The 12,196-nt window shown below is 45.6% G+C and overlaps 1 protein-coding gene across 5 annotated transcripts in view; it reads left to right on the forward strand.

Moving 5' to 3' along the window:
- ARMC2 (armadillo repeat containing 2) overlaps positions 1-12,196 on the forward strand; it is a 502,181-nt gene that overhangs the window by 416,553 nt on the left and 73,432 nt on the right. For all 5 annotated transcript variants that reach the window (XM_063917083.1, XM_063917082.1, XM_063917081.1 and 2 more), the window contains 4 exons: positions 5,002-5,097; positions 5,516-5,691; positions 9,474-9,576; positions 11,070-11,293. In XM_063917083.1, the coding sequence (XP_063773153.1) occupies positions 5,002-5,097; positions 5,516-5,691; positions 9,474-9,576; positions 11,070-11,293 (599 nt within the window). The remainder of the gene's footprint in view (positions 1-5,001; positions 5,098-5,515; positions 5,692-9,473; positions 9,577-11,069; positions 11,294-12,196) is intronic.

The following is a 12,196-nucleotide window of genomic DNA, read 5'->3' on the forward strand; positions in this document are numbered from 1 at the left end:
TATGGAGTATTACCTGCATTCCTTTGTTAGTGGTTAAATATTGCACAATGAAAGGGCGTGCGATGGTGAAGGAGGCGCAGCCCCTTGCGACGGTATGAACAGCACCTGCAGGGCACAATGTACAGAATGTAGCAGGTGCGGGGGGGACTGTGGATGGGGGTGGGTGTCTGTAGATGCTGCGGGTAGAGGGGGGGTGGAAGCGGGGGGGCCCAGATGGGGAAGGGTCGGGAGATGCTGCGGGTGGGGGAGGGGTAGAGGAGTGGGGGCTGCAGAAGGGGGATGGGGTCCGTAGGCACTGCCGGTGGGGGAAGGGCAGGGGTGCCAAGGGTGGGAGAGGGGCAGGTGCGGGGATGTTGCGGATGGGTGAAGGGTTCCGGAGGTGCTGTGGGATGGGAAGGGGCGGGGGTGGGGTAGGGGGTCCGGAGGTGCCGTGAGTAGGGGAGGGGCAGGTACAGGTGGTGCGGCGGATGGGGAAGGGGGTCCGGAGGTGCTGCAGGTGGTGGAGGGGCAGGTGGGGGAGGGGTGGATGAGGGGGGCACCGCGGATGGAGGAGGGTCTCTGCAGATGCTGCGGGTGGAGGGGGGCAGGTGTGGGGAGAGACATATGGGGGGTGGATGGTGGAGAGGGTCTGGAGGTGCTGTGGGTGGTGGATTGGCGGAGAAGTGGAAGCCGTGGGTGGTGTAGGGGGTCTGGAGGCACAGCGTGTGGGGGAGGGGTGGGGTGCCGCATGTGGTAGAGGGGAAGGTGCGGAGGTGTGGTGCATTGGGGAGGGGTCTGGAGGCGCTACGGGTACTGTACCTGACAAAAAGGTAGTTGGAGGGTATGCAGTAACAGGGCCAGGACAGGGGTGACAGGGGTAACGGGGCCAGGACAGGGGTGACAGGGTCAGAACAGGGATGACAGGGTCAGAACAGGGGTGACAGGGCCAGGACAGGGGCGACGGGGCCAGGACAGAAATGACAGGGACAGGATAGGGGTGACATGGCCATGGTAGGGGCGGCAGGACCAGGACAGGGGTGACAGGGCCAGTATAGGGTTGACAGGGCAAGCACAGGGGTGACAGGGCCTGGATAGGGGTGACAGGGCCTGGATAGGGGTGACAGGGCCAGGATAAGGGTGAAAGGGCCAGGATAAGGGTGACAGGGACATGACAGAACACAGGGCACGGGAGAGATTGGTATTAGGGACAGAACAGTGGTGACAGACAGATGTGTCTTACCGAAGTCACTGCTGCTGGCTGCTGCTGTTCCACTCCAATCTGTTGGGATTTGCTGCTGGTGGAGACTTGGCATGGCTGACTCTCTCAGGCTGGAGTCCTGCTTCCTCTGCCCGTCCGCATCCATCCCCCCCTCCTCAGTCACACACCGCAGACCTCGCGCAGCTGGTGGGCACTGTGGTAAGGGGAGACTGGGAGTGGCTGGTTAGCCCCCAGGAGACGCTGTGGCTGGAGGGAGGAAGGAGTCGGAGCCTGCAAGCAGCGCGGACTTCTGCAGCGCTGCCCGCCAGCTAAAGTGTGTGAATGAGCTGGGCGCACCTCACTGTGGGTTGCAGCACTGCAGCTAGCGGTGGGGTTGCCGGGGCTGGAGATAATTGAGGCAGTATGAAACCTGCACAGCGGCAGGTGCCCCACAAAACTGCAGCTAAGAAGCGTGGAGTGTGCCAGAAAGTGACGCTCCTCCGCACCAGTGAGACCCTGCTGAGTATGCTGATGTGGGGGGTCAAGCACACAGTGTGCCGGTGCCTGTCAGTCTGTATGGCATACCCCCTCACTCACCCCCATACCTCCCAACTGTCCCGATTTTCGCGGGACAGTCCCATTTTTTAGGGTCTGTCCCGCTGTCCCACCCGCGGGCCACAGTGTCCCGCGGTGGTGGTGGTGTTGCGGGGTGGGGTGGGGGGGGGGGCAGTTGGGAAGCTCCTGTACTCACTGTTCTGCTTAGCAGAGCAGCAGTGAATTTAGTGGAGACAGAGGGAGAGGGGGCATCAGGGGGTACGGATTAAGGGGGGATTCCAGCAGCAGAGCCGGATTACGGGGGGGGGGGGGGGGGGGCAAGGGGTACGTACCATGGGCCCCACAGTTTTATGGGGGCCCCCGGCTGGAGTAGCTCTGTCCCAGCTCTGAAGCTCCTCGTCCTGCCAGTAACAGCGGCAGCATTGTGCTACAGTCAGCACATGCTGCTGCGTATTGGCAGGTATGTGGTGTTGCAGGGAGGCAGCAGTCTCCCTGCTTTCTTCTGCCTGTGCAGGTGTGTAGGGGAAGCGACCACCTCCTCTGGATTTACCTCTAGATGAGGGGCTAAAATTCCATTAAAAAAAAATCCTGGAATTTGCATAAGGGGGCGTGGCTTCGCGGGCGCGATTAAGCCACGCCCCCAATCCCACAGCAGGCACAGCAATGAGATAGGGCCCCTTGTCTTAAGTGCCCTGGGGCCCCAGACTCATAATCTGCCCCTGGGGGCATGCCAGCAGCTTACAGAGCGCTGGGCATGCCCCCTCACTGATGAAAACGGGGGCCCTCCCGTGAAGCCACGCCCCCTTTCGTTGGCCACGCCCCCTTTTCGCCATGTGGTGTGTTTGTGTGTGTGTGTGTCCCTCCTCCTGCCTGAAGAAAGCTGGGAGGTATGCACCCCTGCCTGTGCCATGCCCTTACCATCTGCTTCTGCTGCTGGTCTCCTATAGATTTACCCAGTTCTGTGACTCATTTGAATAACTCCACCCACCACTGTAACTCCGCCCAGCGTTACAGCTAGCACAGAGTCACAGACTTGGGCTAATATATAGGAGATATATATATATATATATATATATATATATATATATGGGTGGTCTTCTGTTTGCCGGCGGTCGGGCTCCCGGCGCTCAGTATACCGGCGCCGGGAGCCCGACAGCCGGCATACCGACACTTATTTTCCCTCGTGGGGGTCCACGACCCCCATAGAGGGAGAATAAAATAGTGTGGCGCGCGTAGCGCGCCACCGTGCCCGTAGCGTGGCGAGCGCAGCGAGCCCGCAAGGGGCTCATTTGCGCTCGCCAAGCTGTCGGTAAGCCGGCGGTCGGGCTCCCGGCGCCGGGATGCTGGTCGCCGGGAGCCCGACCGCCGGCCAGCCGTAGTGAACCCATATATATATATATATATATATATATATATATATAGATATATATATATATATATATATATAGATATATATAGATATAGATAGACAGCAAGCGTGGCACTCCAAGTGTCTTAGTCAATAAAAGCTCTTAGACAGGCAGATAGTGAAATACAACGTTTCAATGCCGCTTTTATTTGGGCATTTTCTTCAGGTATACAGACAACCATAAAAATCTTACCTTATAAAGGCTAACAAGCACCCTGTGTGAAACAACGTGTGGCGGGCGGGGATCACATTAGCAGTAGGTGACGCCGTGCGTCGTCACTTCCGCTGCGCCGAACAGAGTGGCGGGCGTCCCGCCCGGCACACGCAAGCTGCTAAAAGCAGCTTGCGAGCGAACAACTCGGAATGAGGGCCTATGTGTGTGTGTGTGTGTGTGTGTGTATATATGTATATGTGTGTGTGTGTGTGTGTGTATGTATATATATATATATATATATATATATATATATATATATATTATAGTAAGCTTGTGAGCAGGGCCTTCCTACCTCTATGTTTGTCTGTTTTTACCCAGTTTTGTTCTATTACTGTTGTTCTAATTGTAAAGCGCAACAGAATATGCTGCGCTATATAAGAAACTGTTAATAAATAAATGTATGTATGTATGTATATATATATATATATATATATATATATATACAGTATATATATATATATATATATATATATATATATAAAAAAAATATATTACAAAGAAAACTCACTTTCTATTAAAATGCAACTCGCTTTCTATTTAAAATTTAAGTCCAATTTTTATTTAAAAAAATAAATAAAAATAAAGTCTATTACTTGCGTCTATTGACAGTCTTCAGTGTACAGGGTTCCTTGTTCTATAGTTCACCGTTGCTAGGGGGCCCAACTGCTTATCAAACTTATGAGAGTCTTTGTGTGTATTACCAAAGTGCCTGTCATGACACTAGACTCTTACAATTCTGAGTTGCAGATGCTATACACTGGGGAGTAAATGATAAATGTTAAATAAAGAAGTAAATATATAAAGAAAAAACAAAACAACAAAAACCATACCAGGTGGTCTCCAGGCAACCCTCTAAGGCAGAGGTTCTCAAACTCTGTCCTCGGGGGCCCACACAGTGCATGTTTTGCAGGTCTCACAGAATCACAAGTGAAATAATTAGCTCCACCTGTGGACCTTTTAAAATGTGTCAGTGAGTAATTAATACACCTGTGCACCTGCTGGGTTACCTGCAAAACATGCACTGTGTGGGCTCCCGAGGACCGAGTTTGAGAACCTCTGCTCTAAGGCTACCCCTTACCATGAAATATCTCTGTATGGCAGCGGTATTCAACATGTGGTTCTCCTGCTGCTGTGGGACTACACATTCCAACATGCCCTTCCCCAGTTTAAGTATGCCCTAATAGCAAAATTGTGGCAGGGCGTGCTGGGATGTGTAGTTCCACTGTTGCTGGAATACTGCATGAGGAATAGCCCAGTCAGTTAGGTCTATGGCCAATCTGCCTCTGTCAATTGTGCTGTTGGAAAGCAGATACTATATTGTAGTCATTTGGAAAAACAAAAAGTGACATACCGGTAAATTATATAAAGAACCACAGCAATATTCTGAAATACTGTAAAAGCGATACTATAAGATATTCCAGAAAGCTAATCACATACAGGTTATATTAAATACTGTCTATAAGTATCAGGTTAAAATAATTGCTTGTATCCAGATGATGTTTTCTTCATAAGTGTATATATCCGTTTCATTTCTATGAACATAAATTCTATCCTGCAGCAAAAATAGTTGTCTATGGCACAAATACATTGTTTTGTGTGCCCCTGTATTTTTGTAACGCATACTTTCTGTTTCCTTTGGCTACTTAGAAGCTGAACCAACAGCAAATGAAACCGAGACAGAGTGGGAGACAAATTACTGGAATGAGAAAATTTTCCCAATTCTGCAAGGCCTCGAGGCAGCAGGTACGGAGGAAGTTTTGTCCGTTGTACAAAACGTAACATCATTCTGCTGTTCTGGAATGCAGCTTCTACTTCACAAGTATTTAGCTTAGTCTGGTTACTACAATACTTGTGCTATTAATTTATTGGAGTACGATTGAAACATCATACAGTTATGGCCCATGCTTTCCCATTGCTGCCATTTTAATGAAAATGCTGTCGGCACCAGTGGTGCATAGAGTCACTTACTTTTCACTCTTGTGTCCCAGAACGTTTTATGGCGAAATGGCACTACATATACTGTGTGTGTGTGTGTGTGTGTGTTGATGGTCTTAAAAAAGTTGACACTTTAAACTACTATGTTGACCTCAGGTGTTTACTTAAGCAACAAAGAGTGCCCAGATCTAACAGGTGTAAAATTGTTCTCTTCCATTTGTGGCAGAGACGAATCTGGAAGACCTCTGCAGCCTATGTGCCAAGCTGCACAGGACCTTGGATGATGGCAATATATTAGGCAGGAGATGCAAAAGACGATCCCAAATATTGAAGACTCTGTACAAGTTGGTCGACATTGGTTCAGATAGGCTCGGTCTTAGCCTGGCAAATGTAATTCTAGCGGTAAGCTTACAGATTTGCTTTTATCAGTATAATACACTGGCCTATTTTAGATGCAAAAGATTTAAATCTTTAAGCAATAAAATAATAATCTACCTAGGCATTGCATTGAAATTCTAGTGTAGCAGGAGTTCTTTTCTTTTATTTATAAACCAATCAGTGCCAACATAAAGTACCGCACAGTACTATATATTGAGGGAATGATGACACACAAAAATTATATACAAAGGCTTGAAATATAAGGTAATGTGTAATTAGCGCTGGGTGGTTGCTAACCACTGGAGGCTAGTTCATACAGTGTCCCTCAGGAATATTATATGTGCTAGGCCCCAAGTCTAGCAACGAAGTCCAATAAATGATGTGCAGTGTTGCAGTAGATGATGTCCAAGGGAAGTGTGTGTTCACAGGTGAGCAGGATATTGACTTCTCAGAGAAGATACAAACTTCCTTACTCATAGGAGCTGCGGTATGATCCTTCCATGCATCTCACATTTTCCTCAATAGGATACTGACATATCTTTCTCATATCTATGCCTTTGACATCTAAATATGATTAATGCTAAGGTGCTGTGCTGAAGCTAGCAGTATTTATAGTTCTTTAAACCAGTGGTTCACAAACTTTTTTGAATATCGACACTCTATAGCAGGGGTGGCCGGACTTTTGAACCTCGGATCTACTTTTTTTGTTCACTTACCGGTGATCTACCGGCGTCAAATAACACCAATAATAATGCACACATTTAAAAATAGCATTAATAATTAAGCCATCAAATAACACCAATAATAACGTACACATTTAAAAATAGAATTAAGAATGACACCATAAAATAATAACACCAATAATAATGCACACATTTTAAAATAGCAGTAACAATACCCCCCTCTATGTAGATCCTCCACCACTTGCAGATCCCCCCCCCCCCTTTGCATAACTTACCTGACAAGTCACACTGCCGAGCTTCAGTCCTCAGTCTCCCTGTAGTCACAGGTCCCCCTTTCACACTGCCTGGCCTCCTGTTGGCTGCTTCTCTTGTCGTTGCCACCGCCAGCTGGATCCAACTGGCGCCCAGGCTCCTCACATCCGCACTGCATCCCCGGGAACTGTGAAGAGAAGCAGCAGCGGCGGGCTCCTTACAGTTATTTTTTGTTATGCCGGACGCAATCTACCAGCGGATGCTCTGCTAGCTACCGGTAGATCCCGATCTACCGGTAGCTAGCAGCCACCTCTGCCCTAGATTATCAGAATTTTTTTCACATCACCCCTAGGCCAGAAGTTTCTTATTGAGAAATTTAGAAAAAGATATCAAATTAAGTAAATTGTGTTTATCATCCTTAGGTTCAGTTATGCAAAGGGCAAGATTTGCTTCTGTTTGTCCACATATTTTAGGATTGTCAGCCACCAGCACAGGTTTTATGTATTACATTGACCTTAAATAATTTGAAATGGTCCTGGACCACCAATCCAAGGCACCCCAGCAAGTGTCCTGAGGCACCCCATGGCACACAGTTTGAGAACCACCGCCTTAAACAAAGGATGTGCCAATCACACTTGCAGCTGTTAATAACGCATAACAAAGAAATATAAATAAAAACACATATAGCAACATATGATATAATAAAAAAAAACTCCCAAAGTGGTACAGCGTGCAAGGTATATACAAGAAAGTTTTCCTAATAACAAAAAAATATTGAATGCAATGAATACCTGTGTAAGAGATGACATCATAGGGGGAGATCGTGTAAGCCCAGCAACGTGTATTGAGAGTGTTTAGAGGTAAATACTCAGAAAGAACGTCATCCGTGTTCTGCTCCTCCTAATGAGATTTGACCTGGTTTATTGTGACATTTTGTTTATGCAACGTAATAGTCTATCCATATTACAATGTCAGGAATAGGAACCTGCTCTATCGAGACTGAAAATTGATGGAACAGATAGTAATTATCAAAGAACATGGTATATTCTTGCCTGACTTTGCCAATAAACAAACTACTTTTAAGTTATTGTTCTCTGTTATGAACAGTCTTACGGTCCAAAATGTTCTCAGCAATTACCCCGCATAGATTTATTGATAGATAATTTGGTCTACTATTCTTAACGACTAACGCTGTATGCAATGTGTACAAAACAGAAAGACTTTTGATATCGTTGCTAACAATAGTGTACTTCGAATCTGGGTGTATCTAGCGAATCAAAGCTTGGGGATTTTGAGCAAAACATTGAAGCTTGCAGCCCATCATCAGTCTACACTAGCATAAATGCCTAACGCACCATTAAATTGCAGTGACATGCACTCACCTCTCGGGTACAGAGAGTAACATCTATACATGCCCAGCTCAGAATTCTAGAACCTTAATTGGAAGCAGCAATTTTGAAAGAAAACAAAAATATGCCTGCACTTTGTTTTACCCACTTACATACCTAGCAACTGTCCCAATTACAGCGATACAGTCCCGCTATTCGGACACTGTCCTGCTGTCCCACCCGTGGGCCGCAGTGTCCCGCAGGCAGAGGGGGAAGGTTGAGGGAACATTTGACCACCGCTGCTTTGCACTGCATGCAGCGAGTGATCCCTGAATAGATGCTGTGCGCTAACCATGTATTTCAATGCTGGGTGGATCTAGTAAATAAAAGCATGGAGATTTTGTTCATATTTTGATCAAAACATTCAAGCTTGCAGCCACCAATTTTCTGCAGGTCCCTAAACTAGCATATATGCCCAGCACACCATAACACTACAGTTGAATCATACCTCCCAACTTTTTCATATGGAGATCCGGAACCTCAGCTGCGCCGGAGGTGCCCTCATGAACATCCCTGCGGGGCATTCCTCTGCCCTCTGGCTCTCCCTGTACTGTGTATATTGCAATGCGCATTGGTGACAGCACTTCTCCCTCCCCAGCCCCTCAACTTTTCCACCGTGCAAGACACTGTAGTCCATGCGTAGGACAGTCCCAGAAAAATGTCCTGCTGGAAGCGGAAGGGTTGGGAGGCATGGTTAAATACACTCACCTCTCCGGTACAGAGGGTAAAAATCTATACAGGGGCTGGCTTATGCGCCACACACAAATAGGCCTTATACACATAACCTTGATTGGAAGCAGCCATGATAACACTAGGCAGAATTTTGAAACAAAACAGAAAATAAATCTGCCCACGCTCGGATGATTAGCACGGTTTCCAACGTGTATGTATGTTTTTGTAAATATTATTAGAATTATAGTGTACCATGATGTTGGTCTGTTTATGATGAGGGTGTTTGGCTGAAGAGCAGTGAGCATAGACAATATGTTCCTCATTGTTATCAATAGATCGTCATGTTGATGTTGTCGTAAACCATAGGTCTGCAAACTCGGTCCTCATTACCCCACACAGTGCATGTTTTGCAGGTCTACAGAATCTCAAGTGAAATAATTTATCCACCTGCGGACCTTTTACAATGTGTCTGTGAGTAATTAATACACCTGTGCACCTGCTGGGCTTCCTGCAAAACATGCACTGTGTGGGGTAATGAGGACCGAGTTTGCAGACCTATGTCGTAAACTGTGCTCAACTTCTAATGAGTGCACTGAAGAGTGTTGTACCATAGACTGTTACACAACTGCCTGCATGTACGTACCATTACCCAGTTATTAGGCATTTAGTGCAAGAAGCTCAAGTTTTATGATGAGGTCTAAATAGTTATTAGCCAAGTGATTTATTTATGCAGATGTCAGAAAGTGCCTTAGCTACAGTATTTGATTTTTCTGTCTGTACTGAGGGTAACTGATTGTTTCTCTATGTCCAGCTGAAAGTGAGTGGTAAAAATCTCCTAAATATCTGCAAGCTTGTATTCAAAATAAGCAGAAGTGAAAACAATGATCGTCTTTTCCAAAACTATAACATGATGGGTAAGTATATTTCTCATTTTATTCTTCTCTATTTTGCTCAGCAGTATATAAACACAATATGATAATTTGTCCTATTTTTCCTATTTTAAAAAACATTTTGAAAGCACTTGGATATAGAATTTCAGGTTAATAAAAAAAATGTGATCACAAAGATTTTAGAGAAATAATGTTTGTTACAAACAGGCTGATTCTGCCGCTCAGTCCCAGCACTGAGTGACAGAATCACTTTTTCCAATTCAGCCACCTATAAAAAAGCCAGATCTAACCGTTTAGCTCTATATTACAGAAATGTCCCGATCCCACGGCGGCCGGGTTGGGGAATCGTGAATATTAAATCTTTTTAAAATCCTTGATTCTCCATTCCTGATTAAAAAAAAATGGTTGGGATCAGCAAATCATGGATTTTTTAAATTAAGAAATGGCCACCAGATTGATCTGATTGGCGGTGCTGGTTGGGCCAGGGATACGGTGGGAGATGTATGGGGACTTTAAGGTTGAGCTGCCGGATCACCTGGAGATCATGGTTATAGCATACATTTGTTCTAGATTAAGAGCTGCATACACCGTTTGTATACTTACCAGTAGTACCAATTTTCTCAGGACAGTCCTGGCAGAAATGGATATCACCAGACAGAAAGGGGGGCATTGTTTGGCTGTAAGGAATGAGCCATTTTAGTTAGTTTTTCAGCCACCAGGTCCTATCATGGTTGTTTTGTAGACCAAAAATACTGTAACAAAAAACTTTGTGAAGCCTTTATTGTTCATAAAATGTAATTTATTCATCAACAGAGCATTCTGTATTGGCTCTTTTACAGTATTGCAGTGGATATTGTACCTGACCACGTGGTTTCTGACTGCAACACAATGCTAGTTCATTTTTATTTTTTTTGTTATTGCATTTGTAAGGGATTTATGGACCTTGAATGGGAAGTTTCATAAATTGCTAGTATGCAGACTGATTTCCTCTTTTAAGGTACAGTAATTGTGTCACAGGGAAATGTATAGAACTGAAATTCCATTATTGTGTCACTCTCCAGTAAATCTGTATTGTATTTTTCCATCAGAAGTACAAAGAAAAGTTGATGCTACTAGTCCAGTAGATTATAGTTTATTTATACTAGGTGGCACAGTAGTTAGCCTTGCTGCCTCTTTCTCTTCATGCTGGACCATGGTGTCTTTTCCAACCAAATAATTGTGTGGTGCTTGTACGTTCTCCCTGTGGTGGCATGGGTTTCCTCACACACTTCAGAGACATGCTGGTAGGTTCGGGCTTCTGAGGAATAATATCCTAGCGTGTGTCTGTGTGCTAAAGAATTTTCTGTAAGTCCCACTGACTGATATGGAGGATGAAACCTATGCTATGTGAAATGATGATAATATGTTGGAGTGTATATAAATAAAGGTTAATACAGTAATATTACACTTCTTGTCAGTAGACACACATTAAACAAGCAGTCTTCGCTTGGTTTCCTAATTCACAAAATTTCCAACAGGTGTTTTGCTAGATGTCCTGCAAAATGAAGATGCTCAAACTAACAGTGAGGCTTTCTTATATTGTTTGGGTACTATCAAATTCCTGTCTGGAAATAAACTTCTGCTCAACGAGTTGCTCAGAAAGCAAGCAGTGGAAATACTGGTGGGGCTAATGAGCCAGATCATCCAATTCTACCCTACTCCAGAAATTGCGTCTTCTGATATGAGCCATCTGCTAGTACAGGTCTGTTCATCTGTTCAGAGTGAAAACTGTTAATATCTGCTTCTTCTAGAGACTGTGTACTTTGTGTAAAATGTTGATTATACATCAAATATGTTTGAGGGGTTGTACGTAGTGCCGAGTGTGTTGTGTGTGGGGGGGGGGGGGGGGGGGGTTTGCAGGTTATGGAGGAAAGGGGAATGGCTTCTTGCAAAACTCCGTCTTAGGACTATCCTGGTCAGGAGTGAAGCAAGCCTTTCTGTCATATGGGGCAAAGACTCATCACGGCACCCCTTTTCCCTTACTCATCCTAGTAGATAGCAGTCCGCTTCTGTATATATGACCACCATATAATTCAGAAAGCATCAGTGACCATCATTTAGTACATCAGTGACCACCATATACTACAGGCAGCATGAGTGACCACCGTATACTACAGAGAGCATTACATCCCTCTGTCTACATACATCCTAATTAACCCATTAAATCATTGACCTCTTATTCACCTCTATTCTTAGTGTAATCTACCATAAACCCATACCCCTTCCTCCCCTCCATACCCTAACTTAGCTGTTGGAGATCTCTTCTGCTGAATCTGTCCCTCTACAGTTGAAGACACAGCTGTGTCCAGGAAACAGCAGCCATTTGTGCAGGTTCCACTGAGGCTTTTCTTGGTGCTAAAGAATTGGTATAAGCATAATGATGCATGGTGAGGGTCGCGCATATCGGGCCTGTACTTTTTTTCTTTAGCTTTGTTACCTTATTGTTCAGCCTTGCTGCTTTTTCCCTTAAGTTCCTCAAAGCACTATATAAAGGTCCCCACAAGTATGTAACACACAGATGTGTCCTCCTACATCTAGCCACAATACGCCATGCAGCACGAGTGAGCCGCCAGATCTCGTGCAACTCTGCTAACGCGGGGGTGTT

This window comes from Pseudophryne corroboree, chromosome 4 (genome assembly GCF_028390025.1).
Source record: "Pseudophryne corroboree isolate aPseCor3 chromosome 4, aPseCor3.hap2, whole genome shotgun sequence".
Classification (NCBI taxonomy): domain Eukaryota; kingdom Metazoa; phylum Chordata; class Amphibia; order Anura; family Myobatrachidae; genus Pseudophryne; species Pseudophryne corroboree.